Genomic DNA, 26,844 nt, shown 5'->3' on the forward strand with positions numbered 1-26,844 from the left:
TCTGTTAACTCAGTGACTATTACAAAACTGTGAACAGAGGAGTATCTAACAAGTTTCTGTTGACTACTTTATAGTGAGATAATTGAAAAGGTCATAAAAATAATTACAACATGTGAAGAGACAGTTTTAAGCTTTTTGGTTTTTGTTTTTCCTGGTAATTGGAACTTAGGATTAGTGAAATTTGTAAGTAAATATTACCTTAATTTTTTTTCAATTACTTTTTTTATTGTGATAAAATATATGTAACATAGAATTTACCATTTTCACCATTTTTAAGTATACAGTTCAATGGCATAAGTACATTCACACTGTCATGCAACCATCAACACACCTATCTTCAGAATTTATATTACTCTGATTCTTAAACAAATATTAATTGATGTAAGAATCAAGACCCACTTATCACGTGCTTTTCTATTTTATATATTCCACTTAAAGAAAAGCAGAACTTCTGCTGTGCTCTAAAATTATATCTAGAGCAATTTCTTCATAAATTGAGTATCAGCTTATGGATATTTAAATTCAGCGAAGAATTTTAACATTCTACCATTTTTATGTTCTGTAAGAGAAACGTGTTATTCAGTTGAAGCAAAGAACACTCTTAAGTTCAACCATACCAACGCTATGAATACTAAATATTCTCTTTAGTTAAAGTGAAATTTAAAGTTCAGATCTCCATGTGGTTCTAGGAAAAGAAGAGTATGCCAGAATGTGAAATAACAATAATGAGCCAGAGTCTAGTACAGTTCTTGGTCCACTGTGTTGACTGCAATAAATGTTTTAAATGAATAAGAGAGTTTACACGGAGAGAAAACTAAATAGTCGTTATATAAAAATTATTAATTTCACAATTGTTTAGATCATGATAATTAATAGGTGAAATGAATATCCTGTTACTCGCTGAGAGAAAAGTTAACGAAAGAGTCATCAGAAGAGCTTGTGTGAAATAAGCTACAAGTATTATAATGCACTAATTACGTTTTAATAGATACAGACTTTTTAAAGCTAGGGAGAGGCAGTAAGTGATTTATCAAAGGTCATACTCTGGAGCGGAGGGTCACAGGGATGGCCTGGGGCCTTCTCAGGTGGAGAGCCAGGGTGGGGAGTAGCCATGAAGAGTGCAGACAGTGGAGCCCGGTTACCTGCGTTTCAAGTTCTACCCTGCCACTTACTATCTGGTTGGAATCAGGCAAACTATTTAACCTTTGTCTGCCTTTATCCACAAAATGAAGCTTATTATAGGATTTCTGTGAGAATTAAATTTGTCAATACAGGTCAAAGTGTCTCAAACTATGTGGCACAAACTAAAAGCTTAATAAATATTCGATATTTTTATTGCCATGAATCCTTCTTGATTTAAAACATGGCACAGGGGCTAAATTTCCCTTCTCCCTGAGAAGAGTGTTTAAATCTTTCAATAGTTTCCTATTGCACTTAGAATCAGATGCTAATTCTTTACCATCATTTTTTCTACTTGATCTGTCCCCTGCCCATCTTTTCTACTTTACCTCTTACACTCTCACCCAACCTCTAAAAACTTTGGTTCCATCATCCTTCTTACTGTATAACATACTGAGCTTTTGACCCTTCTTTCAAAAAGGCCTCCCAGACTCACTCATCTAAAGTAGTACTCTTCATACTCCACCCAGTTCCTCTCTGTCATTTTTCATAACTCTAGTAATCAAAAGTTATATTGATTATGCATGTTTGTTTATATTTATTAATTTATTTAATCTCTTATTATCAGAATGTAAGTTCCTTGAGGACAATTATATTATGGAATACATTCTATTCCATGTTCTATTATTCCAATGTTTTATTATTGATCAGGTTTCTATTCTTAGTGCCAAGAGAAGTGCCTAGCATATTACTGAAATGCAATAAAATGTTCACTATACAAATGAAATTTAGGGAGATCTAAATGTCTGAGTTAAATAATATCTCGTTATGCAGAGAACAACTACAGTGGTAGCTTTTCTATAGAGAAGGAAGACCTCAAATCCCCAAATGGAGGCAAAAGAACAGATGGGTAATAAATTCAGGGAGAATTATGTTTGAAGATCCCATAAATACTTTTCCTATAAGGCGTTCTGAAATAAGTACAAGAAAGGTTAAGAGAAACTTTATCAATCTTGTTTAGTTCCAGAGTTTATAATTGATCTACGGTATCCAAAGATTATACTTTTGCTAACACAAACATTCAAATACTAATCATTGCCAAGGGCATATAATGCCTAAAACCTGAACGCATTGGCTCTGTCACATTAAAAAAAAAAAAAAAAAAAAACGGTACTGGGTGATAGGTCCAAAGCTTAGGTATTGTGATTATTTACTTATAGGAGTATGTGATTAGTTAGTTATGGGAATATATAGTATCTGGGAAGCAACATTGAAAGTGACATAGCATTTTAATTACTCTGTACTCACGGTGCATGGGGTCTGCATCCATGGTTCCCCATCGATCTGCATTGGCAGAGACTTGCTAGTCCTGGGGAAAAATATTTCATTTTAAGTTTAACATGGAAATACTTGATACAACAGACTATATGTCCCATAAAAAATTATGAGACCAGGGAATGCAAATATGGTAATAGCTGGGCTCTGCTCTCAAGTTATCTCTTTGAAAGGAACTTCAACTTTTTTTTTTTTTGCCACACCACGTGGCATGTGGGACTATAGTTCCCCAACCAGGGATCAAACCCGCACCCCCTGCATCGGAAGATCGGAGTCTTAACCACTGGACCACCAGGGAAGTCCTGGAACTTCAACTCTTGATATTAATGAATACTTTGAAAGGTATCTTAGTTACAGGAATGTTAAGAGCTTCCTGGTAACTGTCGTGATATAAACAAAAATTCTGGATGCCAAAAGACAAATGTAGGGTTTATGTTTAATGCCACAATCAGAATTCCTACAGCCAAAAGGGCTTCCCTTGTTTTCATGCAAATCCACATTGCAAACTTGGAGAAAAAGTGTTTGACACCTCAGATTTTCCAGTATCAACTTTCATATATATAACACCAATTATATCTGTGCTATAATCTGTGGTTTCACGTTAGGGTAAAAATAGACCTTTTCTCTACAGGTAAAATTTTGAAAAAAATTTTTTTTAAAGATTTAAATGTAATACACATATAAAATCCTACTTTATAATAATCCATTATTTAATTTATAGAAGCAATGGTAGACTTTAGTCCATGAAAGAATGTAAGTTAACGGTGCGTCAACAGTGTTTTCATTGGGTAATTTGCCCAGTAGATATTTTGATGCTTCAGTAAATTAAACGGAGTGTGAGCCAGATTAGAGGGGTTAGAATTTGTATGTTAGAATTGTATTCACGGTCTCAACAAAAGAGAATCCAATTCCAATGGACATGGTAAGTAATAGTGAACCAAAACTTTGTAAATACTGTCCATTTTCATTATTTTGAAATATATCAGCATTAATCACTGATAACTTGAGGCACAGATAAAACAAACATGGTTATCAGAGTCTTGTATGGCTTTAATTAATTTGTAGTTATGCCATGTCAACCTCCTTTCTCAATTATAGAGAAAGAGCTACCTGATGACCACAGAGGAGCACTGAGCCAGCCGCCGCCCAGCACTTTTCAGTCCTGTGTATATTTGCCCCATCTCCATGGCTCCTTCCAAGCCAACCACCTCCAGCAGCTGATCACTCAGATCTGAAAGAAAACAGAAACCTTGTAAATTACAGTGCCTATGCATATGTGCACAATTTCATGTCATTGGGTGTTATGGAAATGAAAAATGAAAGCTACTTCACAAAGAAAGCTTCTCTGTCTTGGATACTCTACTAAAAGTAACGAAAAGATGGCCTACTTTTGAAACTCTCAGTTTAACCAGACCCTGAGGTGCTGTGGAAAAAGATGTGCTGTCAGCTTATTCTAAAACAGAACGGGAAGAATGGATTCTGAGCCAAATAATGCCAAAAAATATACCAGTAGTTTTTAACATCAACAAACTTAACGTTATTCCACATGTATATATGGAACATTTTACATCCCACATCAGACATTTGGCAGCAAATACACATTTCAATACTATAAATAAAGTATGAGGATATGCTGTCAAACATGATTTTGTTAAATTACTCGAAAAAAAGACCTTAGAGATCATGGAATTAAAGTTTCTCAACTTAAAGATAAGACTTGAGGCCCTAAATCATTGAGTGAATTGTCCAAAGTCGTAAGTAAACTTGAGCAGGATGTCAAGTTTTTCTTGAACTTGAAAACAGAAATTTTTTTTTTTAATGATAAGGAATGTGCTACCACATTCTACTTGGGAGTAGGTTAGATAATTAGCACAATACAATCATAATTTTTTTTTTTTACCAGAGTACAGTAAAAAGAGGCTAATAGCATTACATATTGCTTGTCGAGTGTTTCCTAAGTGCCTGTCACTGGACTAGTCACTCTCTGTATATCACCTCCCTTGCTCCCCCCCGCAAAACCAGTTGAAGACAAATATGATTATTAGAATTTACAGATAGAGAAGCTAAAAATTAGAGAAGCTAATTTATTCATATTAACATACATAGGAAGTGACAGAGCCAAAATTTGAATCCAATCACTCTGAGGCATAACCACAATGCTGTATTTGATAAACGAGCCACACCAAAGACAGATACTTTTAAAACTTATAGAAATATTTCTTATTTTGGGAGTAAGAGTGTTCTGTGTGAGCTCCAAAGTCCCTTTTCAACCTGAACACTTTCACTCAGCAGGAAAGCAGAGCAAGTACTCACGTCAGTAAACGCCGACAGAGCGCAGTCTCAGCACACAGCCCGTTCGCTTACTTATCTGGCTCAGAATGCCTGAACCTTTGATTTGAAGGTAAAATTCTAGGTGCACATATATGGTCCTTTTCTATACTGATATTTTCACGTAATCCCATGTATTTTCAAATGTCAATAAATTGTTTAATATTGTTTTAGTAGCAACAAAAGCTGGAGGGGGTGGCATAGAGCGGCATAGGGTAGGGCATGATGATTATACAGATAACCATGTAATAGCTAGTCGTAGCTGAGGGTGCACTTGAAGAAAAACCAGCATGTGTGTGTTGTATGTACTCCATTTTGTACAGAAAGCCCTCATTCCCCGCTAATGAATCCATTTTAGCACGAAGTTCAGAAAAATAAACGATATATTTTCAGCGTTGTTCAAATGCGTGGTGAACAGCACTTTGAAATCTCAAAGTTTGCTAGGCCCATGATCTTTGGCAAATTTTATATAGGCCCTGAAAACAAAAAGTGTAACCAATCCACTGTATGTTTTTTGAAGAGAACTGATTTTAGAAAAACTATTATTTTTTAAACTTTAAGCTCTAGCTGCAGCATGAGATTTCTTCACGTGGACACGATCAGCCAGCTACCAGATCAAATGTTAACAAGTCCTAATAACCGAGAACATTCACCTTGCTGTTCTAAACCCTATTTAGACTTATTTCTCATGAAACTTATTCTGTGTTTCTAGTTTAAATTTATGTTGCCAAGAACAGATGGACAAGGAATGGAAACATATTCTTTCAGCTGTAGCCGGCACTAAAATGTGCTTGGCTCTATAGCCTGGGTGTTAATATACGCATTTTTTAGATACATGTCAACCGGCAAACTGCACTGTGGCAAGCGCTAAAACCCCAGATGTGTGTCTGGTGATATTTATAAAACAACAACCACCACAAAAGTGAAGTTCATATTTAGTATTACATATCTTCCACTGCTTGATTCTTAAATAGGTGAAATGTTATGCTGATTTCTGTAAGGATCTGGGTGATGGAAACTATTCTACAAGAAACGAAATACTTTCTCACAAGAGAGTTAATCTGTATAAGCCTTAACTTCTCCATGAATCACAGGGATTGTCTACACCCACACCATATTGCTACTGTCTACCACCCTCCTTCTGATTTTTTTCTTTCTTTTAATTTGTCTTTGTTTTTCTCCCTGCAAAAATGCCATGAAAATCAATTCTACCATTAATAATTGGTAATGAAGACATTTCTTACAGATTTAGAAGACCTAGGCTTTCAAACTTTCATGTTCTTGCTAACACAAAGAACCGTAGAGAAATGGTCGTCTATTTACTAGCTCTGGTCAAAGTAAATAAATACCATATTCTTTCTAATTAAGTATTCAGAAAAAAAAAGAAATTCTAATTTGTGCTGCATAAATTTGCTCCCATAAACACTTCGACATTTTTTTATACAGAAGCCTGCAATGTCTGTATACAATTGCTGCCTCTTACATATTGTCTTTGAGGTCAGGGTCCTGACTGATTTCAGACAAAGATAATTTCTATACAATTTTGAATTCTGTTTCTACATGTGGTATCATCTAGAAACATCAAAGACTTCCTCACGTCACATTCTAGCTAAAATTTACTTTAAGTGCAGGTCCCTTAGGATGTCATAACCAACCAGATTCACCTCCTTAATTGGTCTGTTACCTGGCTATTGCTTTCCTACTTAAAAGTAGGAGTAGTGAACTACAGCCCATGAACCGAATCCAGCCCACTGTCTGTTTTTGTATGGCTTGCAAGTTAAGAATGGTTTTTACATGTTTACAGATAGAAAAAAAATTTTAAATGACATATTGTGACATCTGAAGATATATTAAATTCAAATGTCACCAATCACAAATTAGTTTTTATTGGGACACAGTCACTCACTCATTCGTTTAGGTTTTGTCTATGTCTGCTTTCACACTACAATGGCGGAAGAGAGTGGCTGCAGCAGAAATCACATGGCCCAGAAAACCTGCAATATTTATTATTTGGACCTTTAGACAGAAAGTGCCAAACTCTGCCTAAGAGAAACATTAACTATTTTGGGCCACTGACTTTTTCACTTTAGTACTGCCACTATAAATCCTAATGGCATCACAGTGGCCTGAAAGACATAATGTCCGAGCACTCATTCCTCAGTGTGTGTATTGGTGCGTAAAAGAGCTGCTCTCAACCATGGCATCTCACCACACTCATGTACTGTGGGGTTTCTTATAATCAGTTTGTTATCAATCATGTAATACCAAAGTTTCTAAGTAACTTGGTTACAAAAGAAACTAGAGCAGCTGAACATTCAGCATTATGCTCAGTCATTGCATCTGGTTGGCTTTCTTGCGTGTGAAAGAAGAATCATAGGTAGGAAGGCAGAAGTTGCATCTGGGCCAGGAGATGCAGGTGAGAGCTCCCCCTGGGGGAGTCATGCGCTGAGCACTGAGAAAGCCTGACCTCCTGATATTGGGAAGTGTGTCTATTCCAAGGAAGACAGTGCTTTTGATTAATTAATGATATGAGATATACTTCTGAAGGGGAAAAATAGTACGTTTCTGAAAGAGTTAGCATATCTTTCCAAATTGCTCCAGGGGTACAACAGAGGCAAGAGAATCTGCCAAATTTGGTATTTTCATATTTAAAATAGAGAGTCTAGAAGAGGTACTTCAGAGGGAAGAAACTTAATGAAATAACCAAAACTGGCATATAGTAGAGCAAGATTCTTAACACGGGGCAGTGACTCTGAATGCAGAAGAATGTAACTTTTTCACTAACATGTAATTGAAATTAAGCACTTCTTTCAATTATAAATTTAGGCAATAAACCACAGTCATAGTAGAAATATCTCTGACTTTGTCACTGACCGATATCATAGATATTTCCATATCACATTACAGTTGTTGCAATATTTCAAAATTCTATTTATACTAATCTTTACTGATACCTTAATAATTATTGAGCCCCTCCTAGATTTCTAAAGGTAATTTATTAATATGGGAAAAGAATCTAAAAAAGAGTGGATATATGTGTATGTATAACTGATTCACTTTGCTGTATACCACTGTAAATCAACTATACTCCAATAAAAATATTTTGAAAAGAAGCACATATATTACTAAATCAAAACCTTAACAACATTTCAATATAATTGATTTCCTTTGTAATCCTGCATATTTTTTTGTGAATTTTAAAACATTACTCTGAGAAGAGTCAGTAGATTTCACCAGACTGGCAAAGAGGACCGCAACTCAAAAATGATAAGAAACTCCACTTTAGAGTTTAATTTGCCTTATGACTTTGGATATCTTTTCCTGAGCATTGTAAGTGCTGCATTAGTGTTACACAGGGAATCAGGGGTATGAACGTAAAATCTGAAAGTCACGGGTGCAGTACAGATTTGAGAACACAGGAGCAGAACAGCTAATAAATGGATAATATTTATTCATAGCTTAGGCTCTTCATTTTTGACAGTTATACCCTGATAATATGTCTCATTATATAATTGTTTCAGACTGCCATATGTAGGGAACAGAAGAGGATGCATTACAAACACAGACTGAATGTGGGTTGTAGCATTTTGGCATTTCGTTGAATATAGTGTGTACTGAAGGGAGAGGAATGGGGTGGAGGCAGGGCAGGACATCCTCCTTCATGCATGGAGTCCAGCAACACGCTGCAACACAGGGGGCAGCTATGTCCTGGGGCACAGTCATTGACTGACTCAGCAAGGACATTTTGTCATCACCTAAATTGCTAATTATATCACCAACAATGAAGTCCTTATTTGGCCAGGGCGAGACGAAGCTAGCTATAGAGTTGTACCTTCTGATTGTGGGAAGATTACATGCCTTCCAGTGATGCTTGTTTTATCTAGCAGACATTTGAAACATGCCTGAGGATCCAGAATAAACTTTTAAAAAGCCAAGGGATGTATGAAATTCCTCCACCAAAGCAAATGCTTCAAGGATTCTTTTCTAACATGTCCAACTATTGCCCGTTGATTTTTTTTTTTAATAAATTTATTTATTTATTTTTGGCTGCGTTGGGTCTTCGTCGCTGGGCGCGGGCTTTCTCTAGTTGCGGTGAGTGGGGTCTGCTCTTCGTTGCGGTGCGCGGGCTTCTCATCGCGGTGGCTTCTCTTGCTGCAGAGCACGGGCTCTAGGCGTGCGGGCTTCAGCAGCTACGGCTCGCGGGCTCTAGAGTGCAGGACCAGCAGCTGTGGCGCATGGGCCCAGCTGCTCCACGATCTTCCCGGACCAGGGCTCGAACCCATGTCCCCTGCGTTGGCAGCCGGACTCCCAACCACTGCACCACCGGGGAAGCCCTGCCCATTGATTCTTAATTTAGATGTACTCCCCATGAACATAAATAGCTGTTTTCTCCTACCTCCATAAGTTAGAAAATGAAATTAGCAAAGGGCCCGAGTGGACAGAGCTAAGCAGAAATGTATTAATAGGAACTCTGTGTTTCACAGTACAAGTATATTTAAAACAAAATTTTAGCACCTCAGGGAACCTACTATACAATTACAGGTCTATCAAGAAAATGGAGATTATATATATGGTACGCCTACCGTGAGCAGGCTCTCTGCTAAGGGATTTACAGGCATTTTTTCCATTTAAGACTCCCAACAATTCCTTGAGGCTGGTATTATTCTCCCCATTTTATTGATGAGGAAACTATGCTACCTGTTCAAGTCTTCACACATAGTTGAAAATCTGGTTGTCCAGCTAGGTTGCTTGACTCCAAAATCCATGTTATTGTACATATTGACATCAGTAAGAACTAACCAATTAAATGTTATCAGTAATTGAAAGAAAAAATACTACAAAGAAATATATGATACTTTAAAATGGTACCATTAATAATCCCACCAGTAAATCATTTCAGATGCTGTCACCAAATTATAATACAGTATAAAACTCACATTCACAATGACTACTCCAGGTCATGTGTATGAATTATACTCTGAAGAGTCTATAAGAAGGCTGAGAAACACAAAATACTTTTTGAAAGGACTTCTATCCAAACTAGTCAGAAAATAAAAACAAAAAAGTTTAGAATGTAGTACAAATGGATTAAGGAGAGTTATTTGGAAAATCCAGCAGTGTGAAATATCCCATTCTTTGCTGAAATCTGAAAAATAAAGAGTATATACATAAATATATATACAGCGGAATCACATGCCTGACTTTAAAAATGACTTTTAAAGAATAGATTTCATCATCTCTTTTAAAGCCATCTGTTTTTTAAAAACAACCAGCTAGAGCTGACTATAACTTCATGTATTTTCATTCTAAAATTCTGAACTTCCCTAAATGGATCCAAAAAAAAAGTAAAGACCAGAAATCATAGTGTGGCATACTGTCAACACCTCTCTATTGTGACCAAAGTAGTTCAGGGCCTGCAATCACTTTGTTATGGCATACTTGAAAGATGACCTTCACCTCAGGACACACAACCCAAGAAATCGTACGCATTTCATTCACAAGGCTATAAAGAGCCAGCTTAAAGACTTCCCACAGCAGTCCATTAAAACTGGCAACGTGTATTATCAGTAAATGTAAGCAGAGAGTTTATGAGCACAAGCTAGCAGTGACTCTGAACACTGCTGCTTCTGGGATCTTGAGTCAGTTTGCTCTCGTTAAGCTTTGTGGAGGGAGTGAAGGCTGTCGCTTGTTTTCTGTGTGAATGAGCCATTAGTGTGTGAGGGGATGTTTTCACAGCACCATGCCTCCCCTGCCCTCTTCCATAAACCAAGCTACTTCACGTGTCTCCTCATATTAGTGCCATCACTAAACAAAGCTTGTGCTCATGAATGAAGGCTGATGTCAGCAAATTCTGAGTAACTTCTAGAGGGGCATCCTGCATCATAACACTGATGCCTGCTAAGGGGCTAAAGTCACAACCAATCCTTACTCTCCTAAGAATTAAGCAGTTCCAGGGCTTCCCTGGTGGTGCAGTGGTTAGAAATCTGCCTGCCAATGCAGGGGACACGGGTTCGAGCCCTGGTCCAGGAGGATCCCACATGCCGCGGAGCAACTAGGCCCGTGCGCCACAACTGCTGAGTCTGCGCTCTGGAGCCCGCGAGCCACAACTACTGAGCCCATGTGCCCCAACTGCTGAAGCCTGCGCGCCTGGAGCCCTTGCTCTGCAGCAGGAGAAGCCACTGCAATGAGAAGCCTGCGCATTGCAATGAAGGGTGGGCCCCGCTCGCCACAACTAGAGAAAGCCTGCGCACAGCAAAGAAGACCCAAAGCAGCCAATAAATAAATAAATAAATAAATAAAATTAAAAAAAAAAAAAAGAATTGGCTACCATCTTTAAAAAAAAAAAAAGAATTAAGCAGTTCCAACAATTAAAAAAAACAACTTAAAATCCAATTTAATAGAGGGCAGTGCCAATATTATTTTACATATGGCTATGTATGTGATCTTTGTATTCAACTTCCAGAAGCACTATGAAAACCAGTTTTTTCTTGAAATGTATTACAGAATATAATAGTATAGATTTACTGTCTCCTTATTTTAATTTCAACAAAATATGAAACACCCTTGTGAAAAGGTAAAATTTTTAAAACATGGTAATACATTTGAACTCATTTATAAACTTAAGGCTATAAATTAAAGACAAAATATAATTGTGAAGAATAGTGATTTATACTAAAACTCGTCCTGTATAAAAGAGCTGGTTTTGATATCCAATTATGCCTGGTAACATATATATATTATACCCCTAGCAAGAGACTGAGGAACTCTAATATACTGGGGTTACTGTGCTTTCTCAGGCCATTTGCATAAAAGCACTGCTGGTCAGAAGTAAATCCTACTCTTCTGGCAGTCTGTCTTCAGAAAAGAGGTTACATGACTAGACAGAATGAAATCCAAGTAATCTTCTTTGGAACTTTTTGATAGCGGTTAAAATATAGGATTATATCCTGAAATCTGGTGTCCTGCCAGAGAGCCCTTGAAAACCTGCTGAGTTCAAGGCTCTGCACAACAGGAGTGCCAGTTTCTGATGAGAACAGTGTGGGTTTAAGGAGTTTTAATGTTATGCAGGAGCAAGGACTCCACCCCAATCCCCACAACTGTGGACAGGGCACGAGGGCAGGACTGAGACAGGAAGTGTGATGGCCTCGGGCACTAAAACACACTTAACATCGTCATTGCCTCGCCGCTTAAAGATGAACGCTTCTTAACTCATTCAAGTCAGAGAAGACACTACTTCATTTGGCTTTTCATTCTTTTAGGCTTATGGTAGATTATAGACAGATGGGCCAACATCTCTAACAGGCTACCTGTTAACAAGTTAGTATAGATTTAAACACACCTGAATTCTTCTGTTTTGTACATATCCTCCCTCTTTTCTTTCTCATGCTGTAAGAGAATTCTGTTTCATGACTTTATAGCTACAGAAGAAGAATTATATTACATCTTGGATTACTAAATTGAATTAATGTTGACATAACTAGTTTTATTTGGATGGCATTTTAAAATTAATCCCATTTGTAAATACCTATAAGAAATACAATATCCTTTGTCATGTCAATTACGAAGTTAGCAGAGAAATCCATTCCACACATGAAATCACTCAGAAGAGAGAACTTGTAACCTACTACTGCGTAGATTTTCAGTGTCTATTCACCTCATGACGCTTATTAATCATGTACTGACAAGTTTCCAAAGAGCCTGAATTTTTAAAAAATAAAGAATAAGCCCTTGTTTGTAGACATGTTGAAGGATTCAAATAAGTACAAAAGGTCTCTGTGAAAAAGTTTTTCTTTACATTTTAAAAAGCATGTCATTTTATCTTTATAAAAGAACTACACTGATACTAATTCATCTTTTAGGAAATACAGCAACAACATTCATGACTAATAGTAACATGAAAAGCAGAAATGGAACATTCAAAGTATGTTCATCCCTAACAACACTTGAGAACGTAAGAGAAGTTCAAATGAAAACTTTCAGATTTCCAAACTGAGAAACTCAGGACTTTATCTCCCCTTTCAAGGAGTGCCTTTGGGGGTGGTGGAAGCCAAAACCTCTTTCACAGTACAAAATTTACGAATATAACTCATTCTTCTCCTACCTCCTCATGTAAGAGATATATCCTTTTTAAAAAATAGTTTAAAGTACTACTGTGTTGATACTCTTGGTACAAAGAAAATTTATTCTATTTAGTAGTATACTTTTAAAAGTTATTTATTTAAAAGGGCTTCACTGTATTGGTCTTGTAGCCCTTCGTACAACTGAACAAAAGCAGTTCTATGAAAGAAGTCTAAACTTGGACAAATCATAAAAAAAAAGCAAAGTTCCTCTCTGTTTTTATCAAATTTGATTGCTGCAGCTGTTCCCAGTTTCTGTATTTTAAAAATAGCCTTATTCAGTGCCTTGTTGGCTAAAGGCCAGAGTGCCATTAGAACATGCTGTACGGAAAACCTCTATTCAGTTACAGATACAGAAATATATTTAAGATCAGTGGGGGTCATCTGCAGCAAACACTTGGAAAGGAAAATAGAATTTTAATGTGTTTGGACCAATTGCCACTTTTACCTGATAGTTTAAAGCTCCTGTGCAGAAACTTCCTATTCATTTTTTTTCTCTTAGTTGGGTAAAAATGCAGAGTGAGTATCAATTTCACTGGAAAAATATTATTAGAAAGTTCTACTCCTCAAATAGTATTTGTATAGCTGAGATTCACATTTCAAAGAATACCTACTAGTGGCTTCTGTTGGACAAGTTGGTAGGTATGCATCCATCCAGTGGAAAGGTACATATTACTGAGCAAACGTTACAAAAGTATTCGCAACTTCTCTCTGATGTAGGCTACCTAACTAAGGTCACTAGGTGTGAAACAGACCAATGTATGCAAGGGAAATGAGCCCAGGGACTCATTCGGGACTGACAAATTCATACTCTTGGGCTTGAAGTATGTGGGGATCAGGTCAAAGAGTTGAATTATTTGGTAGAATCTCAGAGCTGTACTCAGATATTCAGTTCTTTCCTTATTTTTTTTTTTTTTTTCTTTTAGCAAAGGATTCAATAAAACTAGCATTTGGGACTAAACAGATTCACAATGGAATGTTAATTTAAGTTGCAAGTAAAAAGACTCTGTTCTGCAAGGATCATCAATAAAAAGAAGAAATTTCTGAAGCCAAGGAATGAGAATAATAAGGAAGAATTAGAGAGCAGGTGTCTAGAGAGAACCCACGTGAGAGGAGGACTCTTCATTACGGAATGCTCATCACTGACAAGAAGTGAAGCACCCAAGATTTACCTTTCTTGAAAGCTAACATGTTAGCTTTCCACAATTTGGGAGAGTCTGGCAGAAAACATGAATTTCTGGAGTCAGAGATCCAAGACTTTATTACCCACAACACTGCTGTCAGTCCCCTGAACCTCAGTTTCCAAAAGGTGAAGCAAAGAGCATTTCCACCTTAGAGTCAAAGGGGGACAGAGAAACTAGGTCAGCATTCTGCAGGCTTCTTGGGATAGGATTGGGCTCACTGTAAACCCAGGGGCAGAAGTAAAACCCAGACTCGTGTTATTTCCACAAGGAATGAGGATGAAGAGATGATGCCCCGATGTTTCTGGTGCAAGACACATAGAACCAAAAATTCAGTGGGATTGAACTGGTTTGTAGAACAAAGCTGTACCATAACTGGGTTAGGGGCAGTCTACTGTAAAGAATATCTTAAAAAAAAAAAAAATCTTTATTACTCTATTAAGTTAATACAATAATTTAACTGTTATTCTTTATGATTTTTGAAATAAAAATAGTAGTGATGACAAAGTATACAATAAAGTATACAATATCTTAGATCTCTGGGTAGAATATTAGAAAATAAGACATTTGTTATTTACCACATGCTTATTATAATCTCAGGAATAACAAAAACAAAAATGTCAAAACAAAAAATGTCAAGGAAAAATTAAAATCATACATATCAGTTGCTAAGCTGGGTGCTAAGGATACAGTGGGTGAGCGAAACAGAAACAAAGACTGAATACAATCTTTGGAAAGCAGAAGCTCACATTTCAGTGTAGGTTCAAAAATGAACCTAAGTCTGGAACTCCTAGAGGGCAACTTGCCACTACATGGGAGGAGCCATTCTGGTTAATAAATTGTTTGAGCACTTAGATTCAGCCATTCCTGAACCTTGCCATTGATTTTTTTTTTTTTTTTGGCTATATGAGCAAATATATACACTTTGCAACTTTCAAAATCATTTCAAACATTTAAAATAAAAACAGTCTAGTATTTTTTCTTTAATAGATCTCTGTTGGAGTATAACTGCTTCACAATACTGTGTTAGTTTCTGTTGTACACCAAAGTGAATCAGCCATATGCATACATATAGCCCCATATCCCCTCCGTCTTGAGCCTCCCTCCCATCCTCCCTGTGCCACCCCTCTAGGTCATCGCAAAGCACCGAGCTGATCTCCCTGTGCTATGCTGCTGCTTCCCACTAGCTAACTATTTTACATTCGGTAGTGTTATTTAGCCAGTTGAATTGGGTTTCCCTCACTTACAACTGAATGGCACCTGAGTGTCATGACTTCCGGTTCTTAGCATTGCCAGATTCACCCTCCTCAGTGTACTCTGGTGGTATCATTCTCCTTCCCTGACACATTTCATTGATTTGTATTCACTAAAGTGCAAGAACCCTGGCATTCAGCTAGCCATAATCTTAACTTTATTTTCAATGTTCCTCTATGCAAATTTTCACACCTTGTTCAAACTACTATTTTTCTGTTCCCTAAAATAGGTCCCATTGCTACTACTCTGCTCCTCAACATTAAGGGAAGCTTTTTCCTCTCTTATGTAAACTCTGTTAGTCCTTTAAGGTTCAGTTTAATAACACCTCTTCTGTAATGCTTTCTTTTATGTCACCAACCCGCTGCTAAATGTTATAAAAACACTCTATCTTTATGATCCTTTTGACACTCAACCCACACTGTGAGGCAGCAAACACAGTAGCAAAGATTCACGTAAGGTGGACCTGGAGTGCAAGACCTAGCAGTTAAAAAATGACACATGTCACTTTTCACTTTGGTCATCTCATTGCCTAATGGACTATATGAGAGCTCCTAACTGTTGAGCATAATCATTACCAATATTTTAGTCCAATTATGATTCCCCTGCACTACTCACAAAAGTAATCCCAATTTTTACATAGCTATTATGAATTTCTGATGATCTCATTTTGTTCCATCCTGATTAGGAATTTTGGCAAGAATTTTTATTTTCCTGGTTTAAATTTCATCTCTGTATTTTGTTATATCATACATATTGTTTCAGAATAACTAACATTCATTGTTCATTTATCCATTCATTTCATACTACAAAATTACACTGAATACCAAATAGATTCTCAGTAGATCAATATATGTCAGGTACTGTGGAAAGCAACTGAGACTGATGTGAATGATGTTACAGTTCCTAACTTCAAACAGGTTAGTATCCTTAAGAGAAAGGATAAAAAGAGTAAAAAAAAAAAAAAAAAAAACCAACAAAAACAAAAAACTGTAACGTAGTATATTTAGCGCTACAAAAGACACATATTCTATGTATACATTGACAAAAATGTTGACTGTTTAATTCTACGGATGGTAGCTGGGGTGGGGAGAATTTGGACAGGAGAAGTTTAGGGGAAGTCTTTCTGGACTGATGATATTGATGGTAAATTTTAGTTTTCTGACGCTGGGTTAAGTGAAGCTCTTCCAGGATAAGAAAAGAGTATGGAAACACAATGGCATTTAAAATGACACGGTATGTTCAGTGCGTTGTAAAAGTCTCCATGTTCCTGGATTGTTAGTAGCACGAGGAAGAGTTGTGAGAAATGAGGTAATGAGGACTCAGTCATGCAGGGCCTTATAAACCTTGACTGGATCCTTGGTCTTCCCTGCATTTGACTGAGGGCCAGTTAAGATTTCTAAACTAAGTAGAGAAGTGATTACATTTAAAATTAAAAGTAACATTTAGGGAGTGATGTGGAAGATAGACTATAAAGAAAGGAGGTGAGAAGCACAGTGGTCAGTTAGAGCACTGCTGAAATAACCCTGGTGAGGGATGACAAAGACTTAAATAAGGCCATGACCATGTGCATGGAAGGGAAAGTTGCATAGAAGGTAGCCCTGGCAGTGTCATGAACTGGGAGAGGGGGAGTGTTGGAAGGGACAATGATGCCCAGGTTCATACTCGTGACGCAAGCCGACGGCAATGCCATCAACCAAGATGAGGAAAGCTGGGGGAAAGGCAGTGGGAAAGCAGAGAACGTGGTGAGTTTGGCTTAGGATATGCTGATATCATGGTCTCTGTGGGACATTCACAAAGAGCCCTCTGAAAATCCAGAGAGGACTGCTTGGAGAAAACATATCTATAGATATGAACACTTATCTCTAAATTAACTTAAAATCTTTAAGGTTGAGAATCATACACTGTGTTGTTTTGGAGTTTGCTGTTGTTTTGTTCTGTTTTTAGATCCCCAAATGTACAACCTGGCACACAGCAGACAATCAATAAGCATATGTTAAATTAGTAAAAATGTACTGTATTAAGTACACTTGAAGCTTTTCTGATAGTCCTCTATAAGTCCTCCAATAGAAAGACAGACTCACCTTTGAACTTGTTTTATAAGGAGTACTCGCTGGGAAAAAAAAGGCTCATGATTTTAGAGAAACATTCTTGAAGTGACAACATACTGTTTTTGATTAAAGATAAATATTCATAGATTATCTTTTATGTAATAGTTCTTTCTTACATGTACCTGGCTCTGTTATGTTTCCCACATTTTTTCATGATTTAATATACTCATAGTATTTAAGAACTATGCTTAAGCCATTGTTAGATGAATTTTTTTAAACTTGCAATGGAAGATTTCTTACTGATACAATTTTATAGAGGAAGAAAAGTCACAGAAGATAAATTAGGGTGTCTAGGGTTCTTCTCAGGATATTACATTTCCACCCTGCATCTCAAGGATACTGATGGAAAGATTCTTTGGAATCTTTGGATAACTGTCAGTTAATAATGTCAAGGTAATTTTCAAAGACAAAAGCTCTTGTTATCTAGCCATTTTGTTTTTGGAAACTCCTTTGTCATTACTAATTCTTCTCAACCTTCATCATGATTCAAAATATTGATAACTTCATTATTTTTACTGACTACTGTAAAGATTGAAATCAATTGGCCACTTTCTTTGATATATGTTAAATAGCATAAGTAAATTAGGATTAAGTCTATAACAATACAATAAAGTGTTATATAACTGCCAACTAAATGTTTTGTTTTCAAATATTTCCAAAAATGATTATAATTTTTTTTAATATCTTTATTAGAGTATAATTGCTTTACAATGGTGTGTCAGTTTCTGCTCTATAACAAAGTAAATCAGTTATACATATACATATGTCCCCATAACTTTTCCCTCTTGCATCTCCCTCCCTCCCACCCTCCCTATCCCACCCTTCTAGGTGGTCACAAAGCACCGAGCTGATCTCCCTGTGCTATGCAGCTGCTTCCCACTAGTTATCTATTTTACATTTGGTAGTGTATATATGTCCATGCCACTCTCTCACTTTGTCCCAGCTTACCCTTCCCCCTCCCCATATCCTCAAGTCCATTCGCTAGTAGGTCTGCATCTTTATTCCCGTCTTGCCCCTAGGTTCTTCTGATCATTTTCTTTTTATTTTAGATTCCATATATATGTGTTAGCATACGGTATTTGTTTTTCTCTTTCTGACTTACTTCACTCTGTATGACAGTCTCTAGGTCCATCCACCTCCCTACAAATAACTCAGTTTCATTCCTTTTTATGGCTGAGTAATATTCTATTGTATATATGTGCCACATCTTCTTTATCCATTCATCTGTCGATGGACACTTAGGTTGCTTCCATGTCCTGGCTATTGTAAATAGAGCTGCAATGAACATTGTGGTACATGACTTTTTTCGAATTATGGTTTTCTCAGGGTATATGCCCAGTAGTGGGATTGCTGGGTCATATGGTAGTTCTATTTTTAGTTTTTTAAGGAACCTCCATCCTATTCTCCATAATGGCTGTATCAATTTACATTCCCACCAACAGTGCAAGAGAGCTCCCTTTTCTCCACACCCTCTCCAGCATTTATTGTTTGTAGATTTTTTGATGATGGCCATTCTGACAGGTGTGAGATGATATCTTATTGTAGTTTTGATTTGCATTTCTCTAATGATTAATGATGTTGAGCATTCTTTCATGTGTTTGTTGGCAATCTGTATATCTTCTTTGGAGAAATGTCTATTTAGGTCTTCTGCCCATTTTTGGATTGTGTTGTTTGTTTTTTTGATATTGAGCTCTATGAGTTGCCTGTATGTTTTGGAGATTAATCCTTTGTCAGTTGCTTCATTTGAAAATATTTTCTTCCATTCTGAGGGTTGTCTTTTCATCTTGTTTATGGTTTCCTTTGCTATGCAAAAGCTTTTAAGTTTCATTAGGTCCCATTTGTTTATTTTTGTTTTAATTTCCATTTCTTTAGGAGGTGGGCCAAAAAGGATCTTGCTGCGATTTATGTCATAGAGTGTTCTGCCTATGCTTTCCTCTAAGAGTTTGATGGTGTCTGGCCTTACATTTAGGTCTTTAATCCATTTTGAGTTTATGTTTGTGTATGGTGTTAGGGAGTGTTCTAATTTCATTCTTGTACATGTAGCTGTCCAGTTTTCCCAGCACCACTTATTGAAGAGGCTGTCTCTTCTCCACTGTATATTCTTGCCTCCTTTATCAAAGATAAGGTGACCATATGTGCATGGGTTTATCTCTGGGCTTTCTATCCTGTTCCATTGATCCATATTTCGGTTTTTGTGCCAGTACCATACTCTCTTGATTACTGTAGCTTTGTAGTATAGACTGAAGTCAGGGAGCCTGATTCCCCCAGCTCTGTTTTTCTTTCTCAAGATTGGTTTGGCTATTCAGGGTCTTTTGTGTTTCCATACAAATTGTGAAATTTTTTGTTCTAGTTCTGTGAAAAATGCCATTGGTAGTTTGATAGGGATTGCACTGAATCCGTAGATTGCTTTGGGTAGTAGAGTCATTTTCACAATGTTGATTCTTCCAATCCAAGAACATGGTATATCTCTCCATCTATTTGTATCATCTTTAACTTCTTTCATCAGTGTCTTAGAGTTTTCTGCATACAGGTCTTTTGTCTCCTTAGGTAGGTTTATTCCCAGCTATTTTATTCTTTTTGTTGCAATGGTAAATGGGAGTGTTTCCTTAATTTCTCTTTCAGATTTTTCATCATTAGTGTATAGGAATGCAAGAGATTTCTGTGCATTAATTTTGTATCCAGCTACTTTACCAAATTCATTGATTAGCTCTAGCAGTTTTCTGGTGGCATCTTTAGGATTCTCTATGTATAGTATCATGTCATCTGAAAACAGTGACAGCTTTACTTCTTCTTTTCCAATTTGGATTCCTTTTATTTCTTTTTCTTCTCTGATTGCTGTGGCTAAAACTTCCAAAACTATGTTGAATAATAGTGGTGACAGTGGACAACCTTGTCTTGATCTTGATCTCGGGGGAAATGGTTTCAGTTTGTCACCATTGAGAATGATGTTGGCTGTGGGTTTGTCATATATGGCCTTTATTATGTTGAGGTAAGTTCCCTCTATGCCTACTTTCTGGAGGGTTTTTATCATAAATGGGTGTTGAATTTTGTCAAAAGTTTTTTCTGCATCTACTGAGATGATCATATGGTTTTTATCCTTCAATTTGTTAATATGGTGTATCACATTGATTGATTTGTATATACTGAAGAATCCTTGCCTTCCTGGGATAAACCCCACCTGATCACAGTGTATGATCCTTTTAATGTGCTGTTGGATTCTGTTTGCTAGTATTTTGTTGAGGATTGTTGCATCTATGTTCATCAGTGATATTGGCCTGTAATTTTCTTTCTTTGTGACATCTTTGTCTGGTTTTGGTATCAGGGTGATGGTGGCCTCGTAGAATGAGTTTGGGAGTTTTCCTCCCTCTGCTGTATCTTGGAAGAGATTGAGAAAGATAGGTGTTAGCTCTTCTCTAAATGTTTGATAGAATTCGCCTGTGAAGCCATCTGGTCCTGGGCTTTGTTTGTTGGAAAATTTTTCATCACAGTTTCAATTTCAGTGCTTGTGATTGGTCTGTTCATATTTTCTGTTTCTTCCTAGTTCAGTCTTGGAAGGTTGTGCATTTCTAAGAATTTGTCCATTTCTTCAAGGTTGTCCATTTTATTGGCATATAGTTGCTTGTAGTAATCTCTCATGATCCTTTGTATTTCTGCAGTGTCAGTTGTTACTTCTCCTTTTTCATTTCTAGTTCTACTGATTTGAGTCTTCTCCCTTTTTTTCCTGATAAGTGTGGCTAATGGTTTATCAATTTTTTTTATCTCCTCAAAGAATCAGCTTTTAGTTTTACTGATCTTTGCTATCGTTTCCTTCGTTTCTTTTTCATTTATTTCTGATCTGATCTTTATGATTGCTTTCCTTCTGCTAACTTTGGGATTTTTTTGTTCTTCTCTCTCTAATTGCTTTAGGTGTAAGGTTAGGTTGTTTATTTGAGATGTTTCTTGTTTCTTAAGGTAGGCTTGTATAGCTATAAACTTCCCTCTTAGAACTGCTTTTGCTGCATCCCATAGGATTTGGGTTGTTGCGTTTTCACTGTCATTTGTTTCTAGGTATTTTTTGGTTTCCTCTTTGATTTCTTCAGTGATCTCTTAGTTATTAAGTAGTGTGTTGTTTAGTCTCCATGTGTTTGAATTTCTTACAGATTTTTTCCTGTAATTGATATCTAGTCTCATAGTGTTGCGTTCGGAAAAGATACTTGATACGATTTCAATTTTCTTAAATTTACCAAGGCTTGATTTGTGACCCAAGATATGATCTATCCTGGAGAATGTTCCATGAGCACTTGAGAAAAATGTGTATTCTGTTGTTTTTGGATGGAATGTCCTATAAATATCAATTAAGTCCATCTTATTTAATGTATCATTTAAAGCTTGTATTCCCTTATTTATTTTCATATTGGATGATCTGTTCCTTGGTGAAAGTGGGGTGTTAAAGTCCCCTACTATGATTGTGTTACTGTCGATTTCCCCTTTTATGGCTGTTAGTATTTGCCTTATGTATGGAGGTGCTCCTATGTTGGGTGCATAAATATTTACAATTGTTATACCTTCTTCTTGGATTGATCCTTTGATCATTATGTAGTGTCCTTCTTTGTCTCTTGTAATAGTCTTTGTTTTAAAGTCTATTTTGTCTGATATGAGAATTGCTACTCCAGCTTTCTTTTGATTTCCATTTGCATGGAATATCTTTTTCCATCCCCTCATTTTCAGTCTGTATGTGTCCCTAGGTCTGAAGTGGGTCTCTTGTAGACAGCATCTATACAGGTCTTGTTTTTGGATCCATTCAGCCAGTCTATGTCTTTTGGTTGGAGCATTTAATCCATTTACATTCAAGGTAATTATTGATATGTATGTTCCTATTACCATTTTCATAATTGATTGGGGTTTATTATTGTAGGTCTTTTCCTTCTCTTGTGTTTCCTGCCTAGAGAAGTTCCTTTAGCATTTGTTGCAAAGCTGGTTTGGTGGTGCTGAATTCTCTTAGCTTTTGCTTGTCTCTAAAGCTTTTAATTTCTCTGTCAAATCTGAATGAGATCCTTGCTGGGTAGAGTAATCTTGGTTGTAGGTTTTTCTCTTTCATCACTTTAAATATGTCCTGCCAGTCCCTTCTGGATTGCAGAGTTTCTGCTGAAAGATCAGCTGTTAACCTTATGGGGATTCCCTTATGTGTTACTTGTTGTTTTTCCCTTGCTGCTTTTAACATTTGTTCTTTGTATTTAATTTTTGATTAATATGTTTCTTGGTATGTTTCTCCTTGGATTTTTCCTGTATGGGACTCTCTGTGCTTCCTGGACTTGATTAACTATTTCCTTTCCCATATTAGTGATGTTTTCAACTATAGTCTCTTCAAATATTTTCTCAGTCCCTTTCTTTTTCTCTTCTTCTTCTGGGACCCCTATAATTTGAATGTTGGTGCGTTTAATGTTGTCCCAGAGGTGTCTGAGACTGTCCTCAGTTCTTTTCATTCTTTTTTCTTTATTCTGCTCTGCAGTAGTTATTTCCACTATTTTATCTTCCAGGTCACTTATCCGTTCTTCTGCCTCAGTTATTCTGCTATTGATCCCTTCTAGAGAATTTTTAATTTCATTTATTGTGTTGTTCTTCGTTTGTTTGCTCTTTAGTTCTTCTAGGTCCTTGTTCAACATTTCTTGTATTTTCTCCATTCTATTTCCAAGATTTTGGATCATCTTTACTGTCATTATTCTGAGTTCTTTTTCAGGTAGACTGCCTATTTCCTCTTCATTTGTTAGATCTGGTGGGTTTTTTGCCTTGCTCTGTCATCTGCTGTGTGTTCCTCTGTCTTCTCATTTTGCTTAACTTACTGTGTTTGGGGTCTCCTTTTCGCAGGCTGCAGGTTCATAGTCCCCGTTGTTTTTGGTGTCTGTCCCCAGTGGCTAAGGTTGGTTCAGTGGGTTGTGTAGGCTTCCTGGTGGAGGGGACTAGTGCCTGTGTTCTGGTGGATGAGGCTGGATCTTGTCTTTCTGGTGGGCAGGTCCACGTCTGGTGGTGTGTTTTGGGGTGTCTGTGGCCTTATTATGATTTATGCAGCCTCTTTGCTAATGGATGGGGTTGTGTTCCTGTGTTGCTAGTTTTTTGGCATGGGGTGTCCAGCACTGTCGCTTGCTGGTCATTGAGTGGAGCTGGGTATTGTCGTTGAGGTGGAAATCTCTGGGAGATTTTCACTGTTTGATATTATGTGGAGCTGGGAGGCCTCTTGCGGACCAGTGCCCTGAACTTGGCTCTCCCACCTCAGTGGCACAGCCCTGACGCCTGGCTGGAGCTCCAAAAGCCTGTCCTCCACACAGCTCAGAATAAAAGGGAGGAAAAAAAAGAAAGAAGGAAAGAAGAAGATAAAATAAAATAAAATAAATTAAAATAAAATAGTTATTAAAATAAAAAATAAAAATAATTGTTAAGAATAAAAATTTTAAGTAATAAAAACAACAACAACAACAAAACGAACAGACAGAACCCTAGGACAAATGGTAAAAGCAAAGCTATACAGACAAAATCACACAAAGAAGCATACACATACACACTCACAAAAAGAGAAAAAGGAAAAAAATATATACATATATATAGAAAGGAAGAGAACAACCAAATCAGTAAACAAATCTACCAATGATAATAAGCTCTAAATACTAAACTAAGATAAACATAAAACCAGAAACAAATTAGATGCAGAAAGCAAACCCCAAGTCTACAGTTTCTCCCAAAGTCCACTGCCTCAATTTTGGGATGATTCGTTGTCTATTCAGGTATTCCACAGATGCAGGGTACATCAAGTTGATTGTGGAGATTTAATCAGCTGCTCCTGAGGCTACTGGGAGAGATTTCCCTTTCTCTTCTTTGTTTGCACAGCTCCTAGGGTTCAGCTTTGGATTTGGCCCCGCCTCTGCATGTAGGTCACCTGAGGGCGTGTGTTCTCTGCCCAGACAGGATGGGGTTAAAGGAGCAGCTGATCTGGGGGCTCTGGCTCACTCATGCTGGGGGGAGGGAGGGGTACGGATGCGGGGCGAGCCTGCGGCAGCAGAGGCCGGCATGATGTTGCAACAGCCTGAGGCGCTCCGTGTGTTCTCCAGGGGAAGTTGTCCGTGGATCATGGGACCCTGGCAGTGGCGGGCTGCACAGGCTCCCGGGAGGGGAGGTGTGGAGAGTGACCTGTGCTCGCACACAGGCTTCTTGGTGGCGGCAGCAGCAGCCTTAGCATCCCATGCCCATCTCTGGGGTCTGCGCTGATAGCCGCGGCTTGCGCCCGTCTCGGGAGCTCCTTTAAGCAGTGCTCTTAATCCCCTCTCCTCATGCACCAGGAAACAAAGAGGCAAGAAAAAGTCTTTTGTCTGTTCGGCAGCTCCAGACTGTTTCCCGGACTCCCTCCCAGCTAGCTGTGGCACACTAGCCCCCTTCAGGCTGTGTTCACGCCGCCAACCCCAGTCCTCTCCCTGCAATCCGACTGAAGCTGGAGCCTCAGCTCCCAGCCCCACGCCCGCCCCGGCGGGTGAGCAGACAAGACTCTCGGGCTGCTGAGTGCTGGTCGGCACCGATCCTCTGTGCGGGAATCTCTCCGCTTTGCCCTCTGCACCCGTTGCTGTACTCTCCTCTGCGGCTCCGAAGCTTACCCCCTCCGCCACTCGCAGTCTCCGCCCACGAAGGGGCTTCCTAGTGTGTGGAAACCTTTCCTCCTTCACAGCTCCCTCCCAGTGGTCCAGGTCCCGTCCCTATTCTTTTGTCTCTGTTTTTTCTTTTTTCTTTTGCCCTACCCAGGTACGTGGGGAGTTTCTTGCCTTTTGGGAGGTCTGAGGTCTTCTGCCAGCGTTCAGTAGGTGTTCTGTAGGAGTTGTTCCACATGTAGATGTATTTCTGATGTATCTGTGGGGAGGAAGGTGATCTCCACATCTTACTTTTCTGCCATCTTGAAGCTCCTCCAAAAATGATTATAATTTGATAACATTTTTAAAGTTTAAAAATTCTTTCTTTAAATTAGAAATAGGTACTTGTCATTATAAGATGCTAATCATATCCTTATATTGTTAGTTGTTAGAAGTATTTTATGAATTTTGAATTCTATTAAATGATGATTTATTTTTTCCAGATAAGTCACCATGCAAGAGGCACTTACTTATTACACATGTTTTTCAGCATATGTTGCAAGTTTATTTTAATGCTGAAGAGGCACATTATGATCAAAGCAGTATTCTGCCCAATTTAAACTGTTCCAAGCTATTTTCATACATTCACTCATGTAATACTGTAAGATTTACATTAAAATGAATGCTCCTCTACAATTAAGTGATTCAGTCAACATTAAAAAAAAGGTGCAAATGTGTGCAACGTGAAAAGAAAAACCAACAGATGTGCGAATAATCTCTTCTTGGGGCCAGTATCAGAAAGAACAGTAGCCAAAAAAAAAAAAAAAAAAGTTCCAACTTTTATTCTTTCTATACTCTAAAGTTTTCTGTACCACATTAGAGGACACACACAAAAACATTCTCAGGATTTTCCCTAATACTGATAACTGGATTAGCCAATAATAAATTGGAATGAGGAGCAAATAATAAACTATAAAATCAATAATAGCACTTAGAGATGGATATATATTTTGATTTTATCTCATTCTTATACTCCTCTATTCTGATAATGAATAAATTCCAAGGGCAGCAAATGACTCATCCATGTTTAGAGAAGTTTCATATGTATAAACCAGAATATTTAGCATTAAAGCATTTAAATTGGAGTGAGCCAGCCACGATACAGTAACAAAAAGAAAAGCTTCTGATCCTAGAGGTCACTAAAGGTGTAGGCCAGTGCGTGCAGCAGTCCAGGTTGTATACCACATCTCTCTAGGGTGACCATTCACATCCCTGTCAAGTGAATGGCATCTCCTCAGATTTTACAGAGCACATCCTATACTATCATAAACACTTGGGCGCTGGAAAATGTCGTGAAGCTGTAGGAAATGTGAAGAGGTTTATTTAGATGGAATAAATGAGGTGCAAGTGCTTCATATGGAAACTTGTATACGGAGGCCTAATATATGCAAGCATGTTCAACTCTGACATGACATAAGGCTTAACTGTTCTGATTTATTGCAGCTCTTCTACACATATCTACAAGTAGCCTCGGTAAACTGAACATTCTAAGTGTGTCTTGTGTGTGTGTGTCTATCTAGACAAATACGAGTGAGGAAGAGATTAGCCTGAGGTTTCTGGTTAAGTCACTGACCATACTTCAGTCCATTACATGAGACCCATTCACCACACACATTTTAAATTGGGAAATATAAAACTGCTGAGAAAATATACGGTTTACAATTTGGTGAAGAGTTAATATGATCTAAATTGTCTCATAAAAATCTTCATTGGCTCTTTGCCCATGAGAACTAAAAGGTTCAAGTTCTTAATGAAC

The 26,844-nt window shown here is 37.6% G+C and overlaps 1 protein-coding gene across 7 annotated transcripts in view; it reads right to left on the reverse strand.

Annotated features, from left to right (window-relative positions):
• Positions 1-26,844, reverse strand: part of DGKB (diacylglycerol kinase beta) — a 639,765-nt gene that overhangs the window by 32,276 nt on the left and 580,645 nt on the right. For all 7 annotated transcript variants that reach the window (XM_059932825.1, XM_059932829.1, XM_059932827.1 and 4 more), the window contains 2 exons: positions 3,565-3,685; positions 2,428-2,488 (listed from right to left, as the gene is read on the reverse strand). In XM_059932825.1, coding sequence (XP_059788808.1) covers positions 2,428-2,488; positions 3,565-3,685 — 182 coding nt within the window. The remainder of the gene's footprint in view (positions 1-2,427; positions 2,489-3,564; positions 3,686-26,844) is intronic.

The sequence above is a fragment of the Balaenoptera ricei genome, chromosome 9 (assembly GCF_028023285.1).
Source record: "Balaenoptera ricei isolate mBalRic1 chromosome 9, mBalRic1.hap2, whole genome shotgun sequence".
Taxonomy (NCBI): domain Eukaryota; kingdom Metazoa; phylum Chordata; class Mammalia; order Artiodactyla; family Balaenopteridae; genus Balaenoptera; species Balaenoptera ricei.